The 23876-nt window shown below is 36.2% G+C and overlaps 2 protein-coding genes and 1 pseudogene across 2 annotated transcripts; 1 reads left to right on the forward strand and 2 right to left on the reverse strand.

The window, feature by feature from the left end:
- Nucleotides 1–534: 534 nt before the first annotated feature.
- On the reverse strand, nt 535–5351 carry LOC148690092 (uncharacterized; annotated as a pseudogene).
- Nucleotides 5352–8814: 3463 nt separating this feature from the next.
- Nucleotides 8815–14442, reverse strand: LOC137731792 (nucleolar/coiled-body phosphoprotein). The gene is made up of 7 exons (XM_068471010.2): nt 14057–14442; nt 13346–13410; nt 12701–12735; nt 11756–12504; nt 11169–11258; nt 11019–11080; nt 8815–9220 (listed from the first exon to the last, which is right to left on the reverse strand). Exons 1-7 carry the CDS (start codon nt 14300–14302, stop codon nt 9115–9117), a joined length of 1353 nt encoding a protein of 450 aa, XP_068327111.2. The 5' UTR covers nt 14303–14442; the 3' UTR covers nt 8815–9114.
- A 2301-nt stretch (nt 14443–16743) lies between these two features.
- On the forward strand, nt 16744–18448 carry LOC137731129 (large ribosomal subunit protein uL30y). Its single transcript, XM_068470220.2, has 6 exons — nt 16744–17081; nt 17195–17292; nt 17508–17565; nt 17678–17757; nt 17846–17948; nt 18044–18448. Exons 1-6 carry the CDS (start codon nt 16899–16901, stop codon nt 18257–18259), a joined length of 738 nt encoding a protein of 245 aa, XP_068326321.2. The 5' UTR covers nt 16744–16898; the 3' UTR covers nt 18260–18448.
- The last annotated feature ends 5428 nt before the right edge of the window (nt 18449–23876 follow it).

Below are 23876 nucleotides of genomic sequence, written 5' to 3' on the forward strand. Positions count from 1 at the left end.
GAAGTTTGCTAAGGTAAAGATTCTTGAAGATTTCCAGAGCTGCTTCAAGAAGGTGAAGATACTCTAGGGAGCAACAGTCAAAACTTGGTTTAACTCACCAAGGTGGAGATTGTTAGGAATTGGCTTGTCAAAGTTAGTTTCCTATTTTGTTTATGATTGTATTAGGGAAATTAAAGGTGCATTGAGTCTTCTCCTAAAAAGACTAGGAAAGAATCAAAGTTTCATTATTAGGCATTCGAGAAGCCTAATTGAAATAGGAAAGTACGCTTACTTTCCTATTTCATATGGAATACGAAAGAACGTGTACTTTCCTATTCCATATAAAATAGGAAATAAAGTACTTTCCCATTTCCATATAGAATAGGAAACTTAATTAGAGAATAGGCATATAAACCACACCTTATTTTAATAAATAGAGTGCAGCAAGGCTAGAAACAGTGATGGATCCAGGATTTTGAACTCGGAGGATCCCATTAATAAAGGTCAAAAAATTTATAGACAAAAATAACATTGAAAAGTTAAATATAATACATTTCATTCAAAAATCATACGCAAAACAATATTACAAGCTATAAAATCATAATTCAAGCGTCCACGACCAGGTTTCATGGTCTGAAAATGTTCCATGACAGCTTCATTACCAATACATGAAAAAACATCTTTCTCAATGTAAACAACTAAATTATCACTCAATTATTGATCCCTCATTTTGTTGTGAAGTTGACCCTTAATGATATTCATAGTAGAAAATACCATCTCCATTGAAGCGGTTGCAATCGGTAAAACCATAGCGAACTACACAAGCAAATATACATATACAAATGTTTGATGCAACCCTTTCTCCACCATTTTCTTAGCGAGATCATTAATCTCTTGCAATCGAGAAAAAACATTATCAAAACACACAAAATGAATATAAATATCAAGTTGATCTTGAAGTGCTAAGCTATCTCAATCCATGAAATCTTTAGGATACAACTGAGCAAGGCAAACAAGCTTTTCTTTATCAAAAGCTACAAATGAATCATTCGGACTCAAACATGCCAAGCAAATAAGCAATTCGGTGTTACCTTCAGCGAAGCGATCATCTAATTCTGTAAGTTGGAAATCAATGACCTCAAAAAAGAGTTCCACTTTGTAATGATGACGATTGGTCTTTCATGGAGCCTTATGCAATGACTTCACTTGAATGACATATGAATCATCCATATTAGGTACCTCAATTTCATGTTCGACATAAAAAGATGATATTTTATTCACCAAAAGATCAAAATTTTCATTATTCCTCATGCAACGTAGTTGTTCTTTACATGTCTTAACTAAAGCCATTGCATTCACAATCTCTTGATCTTTCTTTTGTAATGCATGTGACAAATCATGAGTCACTCCCAATATGGATTTCATCAAAAAAGAAGAAGAACACAAACTCAAAAGATTGTATAACTTTTAGTAACCTTTTACTTCACTAACATTATCATTGTAGCAATCTTCAACAATCATGCCAAGCACATCCACCGTAGATGAGAACATTGTAATCAAACTAATCAAAACACCATAATGTGAATTTCATTGTGTATCCCCAGCACGTTTGAGACTAGTTTCTTGATTCAATCGTTGCCCCGTTTCAAGACACTCATTTTCAATAGCTTTCACGAGATTTTCTTGTTGTTTCTCTCTAAGTGCATCACGACGCTTACATGAGCATCTAACAACATTCACCAAACTATTAGTCAACGTGAAAAAAGTGGCAACATCGGAGTTTTTCTTTGCTACGACAACGAGAGCTAATTGTAGTTGATGAGCAAAACAATGAACATAGAATGCACAACTTTCTTCATCCAAATTTTTTTTTAAAGGCCATTGAATTCACCTCTCATATTACTCATGTCATCATAACCTTGGCCTCGTAGGTTGGAGTAGCTCAAATCATGCAGTTTCAAAAACTCATCCATTGGCTCCTTTATTTTACTTGAAGTTGTTTCGTAACATGTTGGACTCCCACGAACATTTCAATTACTTGACCTTTGTTGTCCACATAACGCAAAACCACGGTCATTTGCTCATTTGTTGAGACATCATGTGATTCATCTACCGTTATAGAAAGAATTTACTCTCTTTCACTTCCTTCATAATAGCCTTAATTTTCAAAGGCACATGAATTGACAAAATCTTTTTTAATTGAAGGAGCGATTAGCTTGAGATTTCTTGGAGCATTTTCCAAAACAACTTCCTTTATTTTCTCATCATGATCCGCAAGCAATTGCAAGAGCTCTAAATAATTCCCCCTATTATTTGAAGTGTCACTTTCATCATGGCCACGAAAAGGAAGACCTTGTTGCAACTAGAACTTAGTGCAATCTATTGATGCATTCAAGCAACAACGATATTTCATACTCTTCTTCTGATTGTTTGATCATAACTGGTTCAAGATGTGTCTTTTGGTTCGTTAGATAACTAGCCACTTTTCTAACTTTATTGTGGACACTACCAATAGGACCAACATGTTTGTCAAAACATTCTCTTGCATTCTTCCATTTCTTAAAGCCTACTCCAATGAAGGCATCACTTCCTAATTGTGAAAAGTTAATTTTAAAGAGATAGCAATGAAGATAAAATACTGTATCTTTAGATATACTATACTCCAACCAATCATATTCTTCAAACCACAAAACAACAAATCGTCGCTTTTTCTTTGCATGCAAGGTGTATGAGAACTCATGCTTTGTAGGCCTATAAGGTTCCATTTGCAAATATGCTCTTCGGATCTCATCTTAAATATTAGGAGGATAGTCCTTCATTCGAATTCTTTTTCCTGAGTCTCTCTCAAGATTATTAAAATCAATGTCACACTTATTTTGTCTTGATTTCAAACTACCCAAACAAATAAATGGTCCTATTGGCTTTGGCTTGAAAAATCTTTCCATATTTCTTATCTCTAAACTACACATTTAACAAAAAACACAAAACATATACCAAATAACCAATAAACAAAAATTCCATTTAAATTATAATGATCAAATGAGTATAAACATAAAACCTATCAACAATCATATCAATAATAGACTAAAAATCTTCATCAATATCTAATATAATTTAATTGAGATTAGATTAGAATACCAAAAAACTTACTTGAATTGTTAACCAGTATTGGAGTAATAAAATTATGATATGGGATTGGGTGGGATTTAGAATTTTGGGGTTTTGAAATCTAGGGAGTTGGGGATTGGAATTTGGGTGAATATGTTAAAGCTGGGCACTAGGGGAAGCAGAAGAGTGGGGAAGGGTGAGACAATGGGGAAAGATGTGGGGTTGGGGCTAGGATTTAAAACAATGGACAAACGACGGCGTTTTGTCCATTGTTTTTTTAAAAAAATTTAATTAAAACAATTGGCCAAAACACTGTCGTTTTGGGCCAATTGTTAAAAGAGGATTTTCTTTCTTCTCAGTGCACAGTCATTTTCTCTGAGAAGAAGATATTGTTGCAACCTACAACCTTCAACTTGCACTGCACAGACCTTGTGTTTGAGTACGAGGGGTCCCCGGAAAATTTCTAGCAGCAATTTAGGGTCACCGAGGGGTCCTGGGACCTCCCAGGTCTCTCTGTATCCACTACTGGCTACAAATATGTGAGAACAGCTAGATACAGCTGAGAGGGACAAAGAGGGGATAGTTTAGGGTTTTGCAAAAGTAATGTAACTCTATTATTATCAAAGAAGGCATGGTTTCTCTATCCAGAGAAATCACAACTAGACGCATGCAAAACTTATGCCAAACCAGTATAAATCTTATTTGTTTTTAGTTATTCTCTAATTTGTTAAGTCTAGTCTATTGACGGTTACATTAAAGAGCAAGGTCTAGAGGAGAGTCAAAATTATAGCAGAGCCTTGGGTAACCCTATGATTATGGGAAAGCTTTTAGTTTGTCCTTAATGAGTTCTTATTATAGTCATTGCTTCATCATACATATCCTTTATTGTTTCGATATATGTTACTTGTACTCCTTTCTTCTCTAGAATCCTCTAAAGAATTTCTCTTGGGATCCTATCATACACTCTTTTTTTTCAAGTCTATAAAGATCATGCGCAAATCCTTTTGCATATCTCTATATCGTTTCATTGATCTCCGTAAGAGATAAATTGCCTCCATAGTCAAGCACCCTGACATGAACCCGAATTGATCATCTAAGATTAGTCTCTCTTATCTTAATCTATGCTCAATTACTTTCTCCCAAAGCTTCATTATATGACTCATTAACTAGTTTATGCAATTTTGTATGTCACCCTTATTCTTGAAGATAGACACCAAAGTACTTTTTATGCCACTCATTTGACATCTTCTTTTTTTTTTTCAAAATTGAAAAGGTTTGTAGACATGCTATACCCGTCTCTCCCAAGGCCTTTTACACTTTGATCAGTATATCGTCGAGACCCACTATTTTTCTATGCTTCATGTTTTTCAAAGTTACAACCACTTCCTCTTTTCTGGTTTGGCATTAGAAGGAGTAATTTTTACGCTCTTCCAAGTTACTCAACTCATCTAAAGAAGTACTAATTTTGTGTCCTTCGTTAAAAAAATTATGAAATAAGCTCTCCATCTGTCTTGAACTGCATTCTTTGTCTCTAGAATATTTCCATTGTCATCCTTGATGCACCTTACTTGGTTCAGGTCTCTTGTCTTCATTTCCTTTGCTCTAACCAGTTTATAGATGTCGAACTCTCCTTCTTTGGTATCTAATCGCTTATACATATCGTCAAAAGCCAAGAAAGAGCCACTAGCTTCGCTTCTTTCATGGCTTTCTTCGCCTCCTTTTTCTCTATTTTATACTTCTCATAGTTTTCATTGGTACTATCCTTGTATAGAACTTTACAACACTCCTTCTTGGCCTTAACATTTTTTTGTGCCTCCTTCTTCCACCACAAAGATTCCTTTTCATGTGGAGCAAATCCCTTAGATTCTCCTAATACCTCTTTTGCAACTTTTCAAATATAGCTAGAAGAAGGTTAAAACAAAACAAAGAAAAAGTTCAAAAAAAGGAAGATTGCTAATACTCTAGGTAAATTGTTCAACTACTTTGATATTTATAACTTCGTCTAAGTTCGGTTGTGCATAATTTCACTTCATCTTCCTTGTATCATTTTTCTTGCTAACTGTCCAAATCAGTGGGGCATTTTTGTGTCAAAATTATAGCTTTGAGATAAGATATCATTGTACCATTCCATTCAACTTTGCCTGAGCTTAAAAGGCAAAACCCATCAAGTTATAAAAAAAGAGTGGTTGAGCAGCTTCTCTAACAATAACAACCATGACCCGCAACCACATTGACATTACCTGCTTCTGTCCACGTTCTTTCATTTCATTCTCTTGTAATTTAATCAATTTAAAAATAAAAATTAACAAAAATGTGTATGAAGAAAAAAAAAAGTGTGTGAATATCACTGCTGTTCAGAATCGATGAGTCTATTGATTGTACCATGTATATTAAAAATATATCTACAAGCAAAGTTCTAAAAGGCACTAGAAGCTAGTCGGACGGCGTGTAGGGACCTAGCGCCTAGGCGTCTAGGCAGGGGCCTAATCGGATTTTATAATTTTAATTAAATTTATTATATCATATATATAAATGTTTACTTATATTAAAAAAAAAAATACATAGTTGTAGGATACATAAATTGCAAGATAGAACGACATAGATTATAAAGTATTATAATATATTGGAAACATGAAGAACAAGTATATAATGAGTGTTCATCCAAGTATCCAACAAGTATTTTACAATTTATTGAAAAATATAATGTAAAATGAAAGTTATCTATTTTTTATTTAAGTGAGTGTCGCAACCTAGGCAGGTGGGCGGGTCTAGACGGGCGGGTGGACGAGTCTAGCAGTTGGGTGGGCGCCTGGGTAAGTCTCGACACCATTTCTTAACTTTTAAACACCTAGAAATTAATCGTGGTGTTGGCTAGCCGCCTGAAGCCTAAGCAGCGCTAGACGGAAATTTTTAAAACATTGCTACAAGATAATCATACTCTTAAACCAATCCAATTTATTAGAAAATGTATACACACAAACACACACATATATTAGAAGAAAAAGTAATTACTTTGGCCTAAGCTCCAAAAAGCTTGGAACTTACAAGGACATGGTTAACTTTAAAATTTCCAATCTATTTGTGTTGGAAAAGTTATCAATTTGGTGTATTTAAGTTAACTTTAAAATTTCCAATCTATTTCCGTGGAGACTTGCCATATGAATCTAGTTTGATGGCGGAGGCGAATGTGATACGAGCAGTGGGGTTGGCTGGTATTGATAAAGACTTTGCGGTTGTCCAGGTAGAGTCAGACTCCAAGTGTCTTGTAGATATGCTTAATGGGAATATGCAACATGATGTTGTGATTGAAGGCATCCTCTTTGATATTCAGTGTTTGAAACAACAAATGAGGTCAGTAAAATTTATCTTTGCTCCTCGAATTTGTAACATGGTAGCACATCTAGTGGGCTTCGTTTGTTGCGCAAGAAGGGGGCTTTCATTGTGGTGATGGTCTTGAGCCACAATGGTGGTTTAATCCGTTGACTTCTGATGTAAACATTTTCATTCAAATTTAATAAAATTCTTACCTTTGAAAAAAAAAAAATAGCAAGATCTACTCTTTCGGATTACGTAACTTTCTTGGCAAATATATTATGCTCTTGTTTCTTTTCACTAGATGAAATAATAGTCAGAGTTTATAATCAGTTTGTTCTTTTTCTCCTTATTTGATTTTTTTTAACACTTTAGCCTTGCTATTACAAAGCAACCGCACCAACCTTACTTCATATTCAAGCTATGGTTTTATGGTGATTGGTAGACAAAGTCCTCCCAAATCCCCACAAAAGTATCTTTATATATGGTCCAACTTCCAAGCTTCGCTTCAATTGCAAGCAAGGGACATATGTACAAGAATTTCCAGTTTTCTGTTTTTGGTAAATTATCTTTATTGCTTTCGGAAAAACTAAAGTATCTTGTCCCACACACTATATAATAATAAATATAATAACCAGACTTATTTGTTAATTTGTCTTCGAACTTGTATTAAGTTGTTAATTTCTTTCCTAAATTTTAATTTTATGCGATTACCCCATTGATTTTTTATAAAAGCCAAACTCCCCCTGCCCCTCTCCCACCTGACGTTAGGTTTTGAAAATTTTCATCCAATTTTCAATCCATCTTGTCATGCGGACATCACATGTATCACGACAAAAAGAAAATATAATTAGGTAAATGTGGTGCAAAGCCAATACTTTGCAGTTGTTAATTGGACTTCCATGGTTAATTCAAACAAAAAGGAGCCAGAGACAACTCGCGGAAGAGACGAAGAAGAAAAATTAACAATCTGTTGTCCATATTTGGGATAAAATTACTTTACTACCCTCAAACATTTCCCTTGTGACCAAAATGGATAGAAAATTGGATGGAAAATCCTAAAATCTAACGTCATGGAGAAAACTGCCTAATTATAAAAGTTTAGGAGAGTAACACTAAAATCAAAGTTAAGGGAGAAAATTAACAACTCAATGCAAGTTCGAGAGAGAAATCGACAAATACCTCTAATAATAATTCATACTAGTGACTCAAATAAATGGATAGATATAGCATAAGATGTTGAAAATATGATAGAAGCAAGCCTTTTTTTCTACATGATGCATGGAATATAATCTTTATAGGTTACCGTCGCCTTCCCTTTGTCAAAAGCTAAGAAAAAGTGATTAAGTGAATATTAAATATTAAAGAATTAGATTGAGAAAATGAGCATAGTGTATTGAGTGGGATAATACTTGGATACTCATTAGTGAGGGGGTACTTTTGCCCTGCACCATAACTATGGTGTATGCTCACTACACATCTAATTATTTGCCATATGTTATTTCACTTAACTTTAGTTAAGTTTCACATTTAAAGTTACTTTTTCACTTTTGAATAAAAGTAACCAAAGTTAAGTGAAATGACACATGGTATATGATTAAGTATATGATGAGCATACAGATAGTTTGTGGTGGTGATCAAAATGTATTGTTTAGTGAGTACTTATCTTTCGATTTTGTCTAATGATATCTTAACATACATTTTATTGTTTAAAAAAAATGTATACGTTACTAATTTTTTTTTGGGCTTTTAAAAACAAAGAACTCGTGAGATTTTTTATTGGGCCAAGTCAAAAAATGAGTAAGAGTATTCATTAGTGAAAACTTAAATTGTATCCGATTAAGTGTACTGTTTAAGTTGTTATTGGAACTCTAAGAAAATTCATCATGCACTATAATTTTATGAAAACACGAAGGAGAAAATTATACTTCAAAGCATGCAAATACCATTTTGCCCAAAAAAATTAAAAAAAAAGGGAATGCAATACAATCAGCACACCCGCCGCTTAACCTAAAAAACGTGAAACATGTGTATCACAAACACATATTGAGTGACGCAAGAGACATGTGGTTGTTGAGTCAAACACATGAGCAAAAATATGAGGTTAATGGGGGCACAACACAACCCAACCACAGAAGTGATAAAGATTTAAGAACATTTATCCTTGCACTCAAAACATGTATAAAAATGCGAAAAATACATGTAAGCATATCTTCAAACAGCTCCTACAATCTGTGTGGGGAGGGGACACAGCTTCCTCGATGAGTTCATTTTATATGGAAAAAGATGTACCAGTCATGCATAAACTATTTGCGGCTAGACATACAAATTTTTGAAAACCAAAGTCTTTCGAGTTAACAATTACTAGCACGAAAAAAACAACAAAAGAGAAGAAGAAAAGAACGAATAAAACGGTTACAAAGAAACTTAACTCATCACATAAATACTCTGTAGTACATCCTTCGGACCACAATTTAAGAGAAAAATACTATCAAAGGACTGGAGCCAGCCTTCCGTGTTTCAGAAGGGAATAAAATGGCTCGTTCCATCAATAACAAGAGGAAGAGTTATAATAAACTCTAAATAGGTAGAAGCTAGTCCTTTCGTTGAAAACTTTTGTAAATATAAAATAGGCCGGTATCATGCTAGGTCAAGGAAGAAAACGTTTCTGCAAGTGAATACCGGTCTTGATTTGTGCCTTAGAAAACTTTCCGATTAATCTTCATCAGAATAATTGAACTTGACCGAGTGTGACTGCAGATCAATCAGCCCTCCTCTGTATGTCCCACGCTTCTTCTTGGTCTTTTCATGCCGAAAATCCCTGCAAATTCAATGTAAAGCATAATTAAGAAACAAGTGCCTAAAGAGCGCGAGGCATTCTGGCGTGGTGTGTGCACACGTGCATGTGTGAATGAAGGACATAAAGCTTGAGGTCTAACGTAGTTCTCAACAGGAAGCATCACAATTAGCTCGATAATAGTAAGAAAGACACTAGTTATCTTTTTTTATTTTTGAATATTTATGTTTAAGAGTGTCAAATCATTCAGCTCCTTCTGTACACAAGAAATATATTTTAAAACCCCTTCCCCATCCAAACCCTAATAGGACAGATGAAAAATAGTTCAGGAGTCCTGATCTACCGGATGACAGTTTTTGCAAAACTGTGAGCGGCAATTAATTTACACTGTAGTGTTGGATTACAAACAAAAGGCGTGGGGTTATTAGCCATAGGATCCACATGTTGTGCACAGGCGCTCAAAAACAGTGCATTAGTTGAAACTTGAAATACGTAGGAGTTTTCCCATCAAAACCAATTTCACTATAGTAGAGGTCCACAGGAGAAAAAGAGAAGGATGGTTAAAGGTGAAGAAATAGGAGAGAGCAAAGACTTAAGAGACGTGGTCCCTGTTTTTCTGAAAATAATGTAACTCTAACTTATGCGTTTGAAAATGTGGAAAGACATAAACTTTTGATGAATACGAAAAAAAAAAAAAAATCATTTGCATAGAAGTAACATGTTTTTCTAACAGTACAATTATTTCCTAACAGCCAATATGTAGAAAGGATTTATACCATTTGTTCTCAAAAAAAAAAAAAAAACAAAAGGATTTATACCATTTATGTTTGTCACAGCTTTCACAGATGATCCTCTAACCCTTAACCCTTTCCCTCTTCTAGTATGATGCTGGATTTTTCTTCTCTGAACATTTTAACTACTGAACCCCCATTCCATTCTTTATCCAAGTTGACTTCCAAGGCAGTATGAGGGGTCTCCGTTCAAACAAATTAAGGCACAAGAGACATCTAAATGTAGATTTTGATTACAAGTCAGCTAGATGATTTTTTATTTTTTTCACTGTGAACCCCACTGGCTGTTTACCCAATTAACACCCAAATTAACTGTCCGTCAACCTACAACCTGTCCATAGCCTGAGTCCAACTTAAATCAAATAAATCCTATTACATTTAACGCCTTTCACTAAACATAACCAAACCATCTCAAACAATTATTCCTCACAATTCATTTTATCCAGGATTGGTGTCATCCTCACCCGATTGCATATACATGTGTGTATGCATAGATTGTATATCTTGATTGAGTCATTCACATGAAATCCTTATCTCAACTACACTGACTTAATGGGCATATTGGTTTGAACTTGCCAGTGATGTGCATCTTTTTTTCGTAATTACAAACATGTCCATGCCACCAAAAATGGCAGGCCTTGCAGCAATCCATTAAAGCTTCACAGGTGCTTTATAATCATAAAATACAATATTTTTATATATGCTATCTAATATAACCATAAAAGTTTTCACCAGATAACTATGTGAAAACTACAAACTTGTTCGGTTTTTAATCCAACCAACCACTATAAGATTTAACAATACAAATGGGAACAACGCTTTGGACTACAAAAAACTGACCCACTCTCTAATAGAGGTGTGCCCTACCATTTGTATGTGGGAGCCACATCTATCAGAGTGTCGGTTTTGTTCATCTAACTAGCATTGCTCCAAAAGGAAAAGCAAGATGAAAATGCAAAAGAGCATAAAACAGTTTAAAATACAACATCTTTAGTTAACTTTAATAAATAAGTGGCAATCAGCATACACACCTTCCTCTGACTTGCCCAAGAATCTCTTGTGCTTTTGCACCATAGCCAATCTCCGCACCATCCTGCACAGAATTGAGAGCGAGAAATTAGTAGGGACAAAGATAAGTACAGCTTACAAGAAGATAATACATAAGCTAATCAGTCTCACACCTTTGCCCAGTAAGAATTATCTCGAAGCTTCTCATCAACAAATTCCACCTCATCGGCTTTTACCCTTTGAAATGCATTAACAGTCTTTGGCTGCACTAACAGCATTTATCAACATTGTTTAACCCTGAAGTTACATAAGTATAATGCGCAAGAGAGAAATTGAGAAATAAAGAAAAGGAAACAAGCATGAATCCAACAACAAAATCAAGCACCACAGCGAAACTCATGCATAATATAGATCACAATAATAGTTGAGAAGAAAATTTCCCAAGAAAGAACTCATTTGAAATGACTTAGTGAACAGTTAAAAGAATACGACTTCATACCACCTGCAAAATCAGTAAAATTAGATCTAAATAATACAAGGACAAAAGAGCTTGAAAAAAGTAACAAATGAAGATAAAGAGTTCAATTTGAGGCGAGATTTTCATTGATTTTGATTCACATAAAAAAAATGAAGGAAAATGCATCTGACAAGTCATGTAGAACATGTCAAATCATGTAGAACCTAGAGAATCTCAAACAAGGCTGCATGAATAGATCACATCTCAAATGGTTCCTATCACACATAAAGATCAAGGAAATACCTCAGCTGAACCATTGTGTTGCTTCTTGTTTTTCTTAATAGAAGACTTCTCAGCACTTTTATCTAGTTCACCAAAATTTTCAGCTTTTCCTTGTGATGCATTGTTATTTACTGGTTGCTCACTTCCCTTGGATGATTTTGAGCTCTCTACCTTCCTGCGCTTGGATTCTTCATCTTCTTTGTTGTCGGCAGGCTGTGAATCATTTCCTTCAGAAGCTAATCTTTTTCTTTTTTTGGAACCTTTATTCTCCTTATCAGTAGCATCCACATCTGATATCTTGAAATCATATTTTCCAGAACTAGTTCCATTCCTATCTCCTATACTAAGCGCCTTCCCCTTCTCACCACCTAAACTTTCAGAAACCAAACCATCTTTCTTTTTCTTCTTACTTTTAGGTTTGACACTCTTCCCATCCATTGGATTGTCATCAGCAACTGATTTACCAATTTCAATTGCATCATTTTTTCCTTCCAAGCCATGCTGCTCTACACCAGCACTGAAAGAATCGGTACTTGACTTGTTCTTCTTCTTCTTCTTAACCTTTGGTTTCTTTTCTATCTCAGAATCACCAACACCATTTTCCTTTAAAAGTACAGCATCTTTAATTTTTTTTTCAGTTGCACCAAGAAACTGCTCTGATTGATGTTCTTCTGCTGCACCAGCAAGAGAACCAGAAGCTATCTTGGACTTCCTTGCCTCCTTGGATAACTTATCCGCCATTACCAGCAATTGGAAGGTATCCTTAAATACTGTGCAGAATTAAAAAACTAACATAAGCACTACATACAAATAAGGAACATATAACTACATCCTGAGACTCATATTCATACGCATAAGAGAAAGAAAGAGAGACAGAAAGAGAGAGAGAGAGAGAGAGAGAGAGAGAGAGAGAGAGAGAGAGAGATGCACAATGAAAAACAAAAATATTTATAAATTCCTGCATACCTTTCTCCTCGCTGTGGACATTTGTGTCTCCACTACTACATAACAGAGAAACACAAGTTAAATTAGAATAGAAACTGAAATTTAATGTTTATCTAAACAACAGTATAATCACCAAATGTATTTGAGGCATTATGGCAGTCTGTCAGACAGCATCAGGATTTTTCCCATTAGATTTCATGCTAGTGATTGCCATCAGCACAATTCTAGGATGTTGAACAAAAACCTAAGATAACCCTCTAATTAAAACTATTATTTAAAAGAAAATCCTTTAATTTGAAACTACTTAAGCATTAAAACAAAATCTATCACAGTTGTGATAACATTGATTTCCTACTAAAGGAACACTACAAAATCATCAAATCCCAAATACCTATACCATGAAAGATTAGCATAATACCATCCTTCTTTCTAACTCCACATCGCTGAACTTACAAAAAATCAGAAACAAAAAAAGTTTCGTAATTTATGTTGCCACACAAAAAATATCATCTGTATTAAACTCATACTGTTGAATACTTTAAATAAAAGCGTGTAAAGATTTAAAGAACCATTTTAAAAGTATTTGAGAAGAAGTTACAATTGATGACCGTCTTCATATAAATTCATTAAGAGAAGAAAAATAAGTTGAAGAATTGGTCAACTCACCACATCTCAGAATACTTGCTGTAAATTTCTCCCAAATCCAGTGGCAAATCCTTCAGTTCACTTTTCTGCAAAAGGGTCAATAACCAATTCTGAATTCAATTCACTATCAACCACAGAATACAGTAGACACTTATCGTATTGAAAGTCTAATACTTGGTTAAGAAATTGTCCAACTCCATCTTATGCGACAATGTTACGAGTGCATTACTATTCATTCATATTAGATATGAAACAGGCCAACGAAAAAATCATAACGGATACGATAACAATACTGGATTAACTACTGAAGGTCCAAAACAAACTGTAAAATGCTCTACAGAGAATGCATCGACCATTTAGGCATTTTTCAAGAGTAAATTGTTGCAATGGTCTTTGGTCCTTCAATTTTAATCAAATTGGAGCAATGGTGGAATCATGGTTCCGATTGGATTAAAGTTGAGGACCATTTTTCCACTTGAATTAAAGTTGAGGGACCATTGATACAAATTTTTTATATGATTTTTCATATTTGCCCCTTAATTTAGCTTTTCATAGAAGTTCCAACGGAATTGACGAAAATGACTTAACTGCATATTTTGATGAGACGAAAGACCAATGGTAATTAATCAATGTTCAAAACAACTTGTTGAGAATGCAACAATAAAAATTCATGTATGCTCTGCATTTTCATATTTTTCCTGGCAACCAAACAGAAAATAGACAAGGGCCCACCTCGATTCCAGCTTCAGAAAGGAACTTTTTCAAGGTTTTGGAGAACCCATTGTTTTCCAGGAACCGAGCCACGGCGCGGAGGAGTGGACCCTTCTGGTCGGGACTCAGAGTTTGTGCTCCGTCGGCAGAGATATTAGGCTTCCTGTGCTCCATGTCTCGGTTTGCGAGCAGAACTTGGCGAGGCTTGAATGCGAGAAGGGTAGGGTTGATAGCGTCCTCCTGCGTGCTTGTTAGGGATTTGGGCATGCGAGGATTCTGCTCTGAGTAGGTTTATTGGAGGAGGACGAGGAGGGAGAAGGCTCCAACGCCGACTGATGAGGTTTTAGGAGGAATTAGGGTTTATTCGTGGCTGTGATTCAATATACGGACATGGAGTTTGACATAATTACGAACAATAACATTATATTGGAGTACTCATCACTCACCGTGAAATGGATGGCTAAATCGTCAAAACGGTCTCTAGTATCTGCATAACAAATCACTTTGGTTCCTAAGATTTCAAATTAATAGAAGTGGTTCCTGAGATTGTCCACCATCCATCATTTTGGTCATTCTGCTAAAAACTCCGTTAAGTGTCCCGAAACTCTTGGCCAGAAGTTTGGGCAATTTTCAAAGCTTCGTAATTCAATCGTTTCTTAACCAAATTCGATCCATAATATATCACGATGAAGATAGGAAAGTGTAGAATGAGATTATACCTATTTGAAAGCCCAATGGTTGCCGGAGATGGTCGAAAAATATCCTCAAAGTTGACTGGTCCAAGGGAAAACTGGAAAACTCGTTGGCAACTGGGTAAATTTTATACGTTAATAACTATTTCAATACTCAACGAAATCAAGTAATTCAAAAATGATGGCGATTTAGCCACTTTCGAGACCAAGATCGCCACTTTCGAGCAGTTTTCGGCCAAATCACAGCGATTTAGCCATCAAAAAAGCTACCATTCTCTTCATCTCGTCGAGAAGTATGATTTTTATTTTTGAATCACTTGATTTCGTTGAGTATTGAAGAAGTTACGAATGTTTAAATTTTACCCAGTTTCTGGGGAGTTTTCCCTTGGACCAGTCAACTTTGAGGCTATTTTCCAGTCATCTCCAGCAACCATTGGGCTTCCAAATAGGTATAATCTTATTCTACACTTTCCTATCTTCATTTTGATATATTATGGGTCGAATTTGGTTAAAAAACGATTGAGTTACGAAGCTTTGAAAATTGCCCAAACTTCCGGCCAAGAGCTCAAGGACACTTAACGGAATTACCAAAATGATAGATGGTGGACAATCTCAGGAACCAATTCTATTGATTTGAAATCTCATGGACCATGTTGGCGATTTAGCCGAAATGGATTTATGTTTTTTTTTTCTTTTTTGTCAAACAAAATTACTTTCATTAAAAAACTAGTACAAGAAAGAGAGACCCAAAGGCCTCTCATAAACAAGAGTAGGTAAAGCAAATGGCTCAGACAAAATAAAAGTTGTAACCCAAGATACAATAGGAGGTCCAAACAAACTTAGGCATGTAGGTAGAAAAAGCAAACAACAAAAAACCTAATCTAAAGCAGTATAAACCAAATCATTGTCACCGCCGCATCCTTAAAGGAAGCCAAACTCTGAATCGAGAGCGTAGATACCATATCCAAATTCCCTTCACAAACCCCTGCAAATATATACAAACAAATTACCATATGGATAGAAAGTGAGGTTAAGGGGTATGTAAAATACCCTTACTGTGACGGAGGCTATAGAACACTTGGTCTAGATGGGAACCGTCATGCGGGTTGGGGGAGGAAAAGCGAGGGAAGGAAGTGGATCTAATATCCAATTTCGGATCGGAGCCCGCAGATCCAAGCATATGATGGAGGATGGGATGGATATCATGGCTAAAGAGGGGGGAGGAAGGAAAAATAACAAATTGAAAGTAGTAAAAATGGGTGAAAAACAAGAATAGGAAGGAAGAGGGGGTGGGAAGCTGTAAGAGGAAAGGGGTAGAGGAGATGGGAGGGGAGGAAAAGAGGGAAATGGAAGAAAAAAGGGATATGGCTGAGGAGATGAAAGGGAAGAAGGAGGAGAAGTGGGAGGGTATAGCGGATTGTGAGAAAAAGGGACGGAGAAGAAAATAAGGGTAGGTTGCCATCGACACCCAAGCTAAAGGTTAGGGCTGGCCACGAAGTAGAATGCTAGGTTGGTGTTTCAATAAAGAGAGTTTGTTTTTCTAAAAAGAGAAACTAGAAAGAGTTTGTTTGGTCTCATTCTAACCGATTGAGCTTTGTGTTTAAGTTACAACCAAGTAAAAATTGAAAATCTACTTATTATTGGGTCCTACGTCCATTATCTCAATCTCTCTCTCTTTCATAATTGTTTGGTTCTGAAGTTAAGAAAAGCCAATACACACTCACACAACAAAACTTTTACTTGTTGACAACATCTAAGAACGACACACTCGTAACTTTCTCTTTCAAGCATTTTTGTAGCGTTGAGTAACGAAGAAACACTTGACGAAAATAGTTTGTTCGAACAGTAACTGAGTCCAATTTAACGCAACACTATCAAATAAAATTTCAAAAATCTCTAGTTAATGGATGAAGTGGTTAATTTATTAATATAATAGATCGAATTTGGATTACTAATTAGCTCAACGGGTCAAATTTAGATCATCCATATAAAAACAGTTTTTGCTCAATCTGACCCAAATCCACTAAACGCAACGCATTGTCAGCTCTAGATTATAGCCACCACCTAAAACCCTAATTTTTGTTTCCTCAATCTCTCTTTACCTGCAGCCGCCACCCGCACTACTCCTTTGTACTTCTTCTACTCCTGATACCATTTTTGCAGAGAGAGAGATGGGCGAAGAAGTGAAGGCGGCGCCGGTGGTTCCGGAGTCAGTGTTGAAGAAGAGAAAAAGAGAGGAGCAATGGGCCCTTGCTAAAAAGCAAGACCTTGAATCTGCCAAGAAGAAGAGCTCCGAAAACCGCAAGCTGATCTACAACCGGGCCAAGCAGTACGCCAAGGAGTACGATGAGGAGGTACATACGCAATACACGTTTGATTAGTACTGTTCTATTTATTTGATCAATTTTGGAATTGATACTGGGATTTCAATTGGGTTTTGATGGTCTAACTTGTCCCCTTTTTTCAGCAAAAGGAGTTGATTCGATTGAAGCGCGAAGCAAAACTGAAGGGTGGGTTTCATGTAAACCCAGAGGCCAAGCTGTTGTTCATCATCAGGATTCGTGGGTATGTATGAATTTGGTTTAATGCCGATTGCGTTTGTATTTTTTTTTTTTTTTTTGTTTGTTTTTCAAGCAATCGATTTGTTAGATAAAATGTTGGATTAGGGAGCCGACAGGGTTCTCCGCTCTACCACTGTGGTAGAGGGCCACTCGTTGATTGGGTTTGTATTTGGTTTAATGCTGATTGTGATCATTGTCTTGGTGTTTTTTAACATTCAGAATCAATGCTATTGACCCAAAAACTAAGAAGATTTTGCAGCTTCTTCGATTGAGACAGGTAAAATCCTGATCGAATCTCGTATTTCTGGAATGGGTAATTGCAGTAGAGTAATAAAATGCAATTGATATTTTAATTCTCTGGTTTTCATTCGATTTTTGGGTTGTTGCAGATATTCAATGGTGTGTTCTTGAAAGTAAATAAGGCCACATTGAACATGCTTCACAGGGTTGAACCCTATGTGACCTACGGGTATGTCATTTTTTTTTCGTTTCGAGCTTCATAGTCTCATGATCGTTTATCCCGGGTTGTTTTGTTAATTTGATGTAATGGACTTCAGGTATCCTAATTTGAAGAGTGTCAAGGAGTTAATCTACAAGAGGGGTTATGGGAAACTTAACAAGCAGAGAACTGCTTTGACTGACAATTCAATTGTTGAACAGGTAGAGAAAGTACATGATTAGTAAAGTTTAATAACGTGATCAATTTTTGTTTAAACACATTGGCGTTCTTTCATTGACATTTCTTGACATCACAGGCTTTGGGCAAGTTTGGAATTATCTGTGTGGAGGATCTTATCCATGAAATCTTGACTGTTGGGCCTCACTTCAAGGAGGCTAACAACTTCCTTTGGCCATTTAAGCTTAAGGCCCCTCTCGGTGGTCTAAAGAAGAAGAGAAATCACTATGTTGAAGGTGGTGATGCTGGAAACCGTGAAGACTATATCAACGAGCTCATCAGGAGGATGAATTAGATTTATGCAAGTATTCTTCTTTTTGAAATTTTGAGGTGTTCACTTCTTTTATTTTGCGTCCATCAACTTTATAAGACTTAGTTCTCCTATTTTGTCGTGAAATCTAATTAGTGTTATCTTTACAAAATTTCAACGTGCTGGAGAACAAAGTATTAAATAGGAGTATGCATGCTACATTTTTGGTTTCAAGTTCTCATGCCATCAGAATCTGCTGTCCTTGCCGATCAGTTTATTCAAAATTTCAACGTGCTGGAGAACAAATTATACCAAATTCAAAGGTAAGGTATTTTATCACAAAAATATATGAAGAACGAAGGTTTAGATTTTGCAAAAAATCTAGGGTTTAGGGTCTTGGAGAATCAAAACTTTGGAGTATGAAGATTTAGGGTTTAAGGTTTTGTTTTTGTTGTTGGCATCAAAACTTTGTATGAATCGAATCAGAGTAGCAAGTAGTGACTGTTTGGTGGACATCAAAGCAAAAGCCCTATCTATCTCTCTCCCTCTCTCTCTCTCTCTCTCTCTCTCTCTCTCTCACACACACACACACACACACATTGTTCCTCTAACCCTGAGAGGCTCTTGTTCAGATGTGCAACTTTAATGTGCGCTTTTGGTGTCCATTGACGAATTTTCACTAACGCTCAACCCTTCCCCTCTTCGGGTATGATGACTCTCTCTCTCTCTCACACACACACACACACACATCGTTCCTCTAACCCTGAGAGGCTTTCTCTTGTAAAACTGTTAGACATTTGACCGAACGAATCTAATAGCTCTTGCTCAGATGTGCAACTTTAATGTGCGCTTTTGGTGTCCATTAACGAATTTTCACTAACGCTCAACCCTTCCCCGCTTCGGGTATGATGACTCTAGACCGTCTCTCTCTCTCCCTCTCTCTCTCACATCGTTCCTCTAACCTTGAGAGGCTTTCTCTTGTAAAACTGTTAGACATTTGACCGAATGAATCTAATAGCTCTTGTTTAGATGTGCAACTTTAATGTGCTCTTTTGGTGTCCATTGATGAATTTTCACTAACGCTCAACCCTTCCCATCTTCGGGTATGATGACTCTAGATTGTCTTCCGCAATGTATATCTTATAATAGCTTTAAGGGGATGAGAGAGTGTGTTAAGCCTTACAATGGGCTTGCTATAATAATGTAATTCAACTTCGACTTGGCGAGAATCGGATTTAAAGCCGCTCTTACAAGTGAAGATGAATACAACTAGACTGTAGTGCTAAGTGATGCTTTACCATTAAACGTGTACAACATATCTACATAAAATAAGTAGTAATTGTTGATAGCTTTACCATTTACACCAATATTATACAAATAAAGAGTTGTTCGAAATATAACCGCTCTTATTTTACAAACGTACTCCCAAATTGTGGTGCTTTGACCACTAAGCAATAGTTAAACTATATTTACACAACTTGTCTATGCTGCTTTTCAATGCTATTCCACTCTTGAGATGGATTCATTTTTCTCTTAAAAAACCAGTTCTTTCATTACTAATCAATATAGCTTATAAATGTCAGTTACAAACATTCTCAAAATAAAAAACTTCTCGATTTACCAATAAGCAGAAATAATTAAACTGAGAAGCTACAAATATGTAATACGATTCCGATATGGGGTAATCATCAAGAATCAGAGTAAAATCGAGTTGGGTCATAGACTTTTGGAAGAACCTAGATTATAATATTAGTAAAATCGATATTGTGACATTATGAAATTGTGAAATTGTGAAAATGTGGAAATGTGATATTGTGATATTGTGAAATTGTGAATATGTCTTATGGTGAAATTGTGAAAATTGTGAAATTTGTGAATATGATATGTGAAAATTGCAGTTAATATGTGAAATTGTAGGAAAATAGAGAAATTTGAATAATTGTAGAAATATGTGAGAATTGTAATAAATTTATGACAATTGTAGGAAATATATGAAATTTGTAGGAAAATAGAAAAAATGTAAAAATTGAAGAGATATGTGAAAATTGTAAAAAATATGTGAAATTTGTAGGAAAATAGAAAAAATGTAAAAATTGAAGAGATATGTGAAAATTGTAAAAAATATGTGAAATTTGTTGAAAATTTGTAAAAATTGTAGAAATATGTGAAACTTTGTGAAATATTACGAAAATAGGAAAGAAATTAAATTTGTAAGAAAGAAATTAAATTTGTAAGAAAGAAATTAAATTCATAGGAACAAAATTAAAATTTGTAGGAGAGATTAAATTTGTAGTAAGGAAATTAAATTTGTAGGAAAAATAAATAAAATTGTAGGGACGAAATTAAATTTGTGTGACGAAATTTATTGTGTTATTTTTTCATAGATATCATTGTGGTTGATCAATAGTGGTCGCCACTCTGCCTCCACTTCGAGCCAAAGTGACATGGCGGTAGAGATACCGAGTAGAACCCAGGCGGCCATTGCCGAGTCGTCGGCATGCCCCAATACAATTGCTACATTGGGTTGCGTGCCTCGATTTGCCAGGCATGTTCATAGTTAGAGACGGCACGAGCCTCGTGCCAGCCCCACCTCACCTTGTTGAAACTGAGGAGGCCGATGCCGATTCGGTAGCTATGCGCCCGAAAGGAGACGGAGAACTGGCAACTGGGAAGAAGACCAAAGTGTGGGGGATGAAATTTGACCTCCAACCGGATCATAGCCTTATAGCATAACCAGATTGTAATCGATTACAACCACTCAATTGGCAAGCGAACCTGAAAGGCAACAGCTTGTTGACTCACGACATGAGTACCATCGTCTGCACCAAGTGTCCCATGCTTACCTCTTAATGGAAGAAGCAATCCCCAGGTGCATGACGATATGATGAGAGAGATTTCGGTATGTATGGAGTTTTTTTTTAATTTAATATTTTGTATTTTTATTTATTAAATGCATTTTTTAAGCTAACACACTTTTTTTTGTTTATTTCAGACCAATGTATCCATCGACATGCACCACCTGGGTACGAAAGAGTACATACAACGAGTGTGGGCTAAGCGGTAGAAGGAGTGGAAGTATGAGATACACTTGTACTACAATACTTGTGCATTTCCTATTGAAGCTTCTATCGATCACCCCCAGAGTTTGTGAAGAGGATTGCCAAGTGGGAGTGGTTATGTGGTCATTTTTAGAGCCTGATATTTTTGGTATATTTTTCTTCTAATTTTTTATTTGTTTATATTTAACTTTAATTAAATTTTTTAATTACAACGAAAATCGTTAGCAAATAAGGCTAGCCAAGAAGCCAAGCCATCCTTTCATCATTCCGATTCTGGCCCTTATCTTTTCGAATCAAGGAACGATGTGAGAAGGGTTCGTTTTTTTCGGAAGTCGAGGCTTGGGCTATACACATGCAATTACAAATTTCAAAACTATGATCGATAATTTTAATTGTTTTTTTTATAAGCTTTTATGTTGCAAAAGAAGGACTAGTCCCTTGCCTACCTCTCCTAACAACGACTAGACACGCCAATGGAAGAGCTAACACCTGATCCAGATGTGTCTTCGTAGTTGATGATAGACGGGGTTGGGTGAAGAAAAGGCAAAACGGCCTAGGAACGCGTTGGATCAGGTTCGAGATCTCGGAAAGTCTTCTTCATCTAGTTGTCTGACTATGTGCAAGGCGTCTTCCAGACTATAGTAGTTGGAGATGGAGCTAGCAGTCATGTGCCAACAAGGATAAGAAGCTAAAGAAGAAGCGCGCCAACGAGAATAAGTTGTACGCCATCAAGAAAAAGCTCGGGAGGCAGTCATGCACTAACGAGATGAGGGCCTTCTGCTTACATTGATGGGATAGCCCAAACAATGTCAGCCTCTTGCATTTGCCTTCTTAATCCTTCGAGTGACCTTCAGCCACCATCCCACCAGCCACCCAGTAGTCATACTTAGTTTAGTATTTTACATATAATTGTATTAATATTTTATTTATAATAATCTAAAATTTTAAAATAAATCAAAATATTAAAGAATAGAATAAATAATATTTAATTTAAATATTGTTTTAGTTAAGAATTTTAAACAAAAAAAATTTAAAAACATTGTTCAACGATTCTTTCATTGGGCAAAATATTTTAAAATTTTTTGTTGCTGAAAACCTGGTGAAATAATAGCACGGCATATGTTTCATTCGTTGGGCCAAGTTGGTCAATGCACTTTGCTCGATGAAATAATTTTGTTGGGTAAAATACAATTTGTCTGACGATTTTGTACTATTTGTCAAGTGAACTCTGCACCAATGATATTTACGCGACTAACATTGCCCGACGGAATGGCTTTTAACTTATAAAAAAGGGCTTTTGTTTCATTTAAAAAAAAAGAAGATGGGTTTTGACACACCTCGATCGAGATCAGGGCATGTTGGCCGTCACATGGAAGTGACGTAACCATGTGCACAGTGCGGAAGCTAATAAAATAATAATAAAAGTACGAATAAATAAAAACCAGCTTTACACAAAGTAAGAACATGCATGTGCAAGCGTAAGTGTGAAAAACAAAGGTCAGAGCTCGAAGACCTAATGCATTCCGGGAGAAATAACACTACAAAAACACACCCAAAGGTGGTCCTACACTGGTGATAATCTGTTAGATATGCTGGGGAAATCCTCTGGGGAACCACCAAAAGTGCTAGCCAACTAGAACCTGGAGGGGCGCAAAAGAAAAAGTGTGAGTGGGCAAAAACAAAGCTTTTCAAAAACCATTTCATAGACAAGGTTCTAACCCCTCGCCGTAAAACCTGTATACTTCCCAGAAAACTAGAATATACATATATATATATATATATAAGTCATGCTCAGAAATATGCCATGCCAAAAGCCTCGAAATAAAATGCAAGTGCTCATGTAATGTCAAATCAATGCCATGTAATCTGTCAGCCGGAGTCACCTAATATGACCTGTACGGCTGAATCTAGAGCTCAAATCTCCCTCTCGCTAACTATACCTGCACACGAGTCGGAACCACCTAAAGTGGTATGTACGACAGGACTGGGTGTATAATAAGTATGCTCAAGTGCTACGATCACGTGAAGGCTGGGCGACTAATCGCGGGTCACCTACGAGTCGGAACCACCTAAAGTGGTCTGTACGACAGGACTGTGCACCTAACTTGGATCCAAGATGAGCGTGTGGTGCGGGAGGTGAACATCATGTGAAGGACTGTGCCCAACTCTGGGCGGGAGCACTAACACCGGGGGTGCAGGTTATGAGCTCTCTATGCATCTCAAATCACTACTGAACATGAATATAACCATAATTTACCTGGCACTTACCTGTACGTCTGCAGCACCAACATACAGATATATATATGCTACTAATAATGCATAAACAAACTGCAAATATAATGCATGGCATATAAATGTATAAACGTTTCCAATCACTTTCTGGGAAAAACGTAAGTATATAGGTATATACGGAAAACCAAAAGCCCACTCACTGATATGTAGAAGGGTCGTAACCCCCTTGCCTCGAGTGACCGCGCTCGTCCTCGGGATAGGTCTCACCTATATGCGAAACAACTATAAAAACGTTAATTTTAAAGCACATAACCAACCTTATGAAATAACTTCTCATACAATGCTCAAATCGGGTGTATGAATACACCAAC

Source organism: Pyrus communis, chromosome 16, assembly GCF_041283825.1.
Source record: "Pyrus communis isolate YQ-2024b chromosome 16, ASM4128382v1, whole genome shotgun sequence".
NCBI lineage: Eukaryota > Viridiplantae > Streptophyta > Magnoliopsida > Rosales > Rosaceae > Pyrus > Pyrus communis.

What these genes read in the sequence shown, in the direction of transcription:
- LOC137731129 (XM_068470220.2), top strand. Translation starts at nt 16,899, where the DNA reads ATGGGCGAAGAAGTGAAGGCGGCGCCGGTGGTTCCGGAGTCAGTGTTG. An exon ending in TTCATCATCAGGATTCGTGG is followed by an intron (nt 17,293 to 17,507) that starts GTATGTATGAAT and finishes TTTAACATTCAG; the next exon opens with AATCAATGCTATTGACCCAA. An exon ending in AGCTTCTTCGATTGAGACAG is followed by an intron (nt 17,566 to 17,677) that starts GTAAAATCCTGA and finishes GGGTTGTTGCAG; the next exon opens with ATATTCAATGGTGTGTTCTT.
- LOC137731792 (XM_068471010.2), bottom strand. Translation starts at nt 14,302, where the DNA reads ATGCCCAAATCCCTAACAAGCACGCAGGAGGACGCTATCAACCCTACC. An exon ending in TTTCTGAAGCTGGAATCGAG is followed by an intron (nt 13,411 to 14,056) that starts GTGGGCCCTTGT and finishes ACCCTTTTGCAG; the next exon opens with AAAAGTGAACTGAAGGATTT. An exon ending in AACACAATGGTTCAGCTGAG is followed by an intron (nt 11,259 to 11,755) that starts GTATTTCCTTGA and finishes CTGTTAGTGCAG; the next exon opens with CCAAAGACTGTTAATGCATT.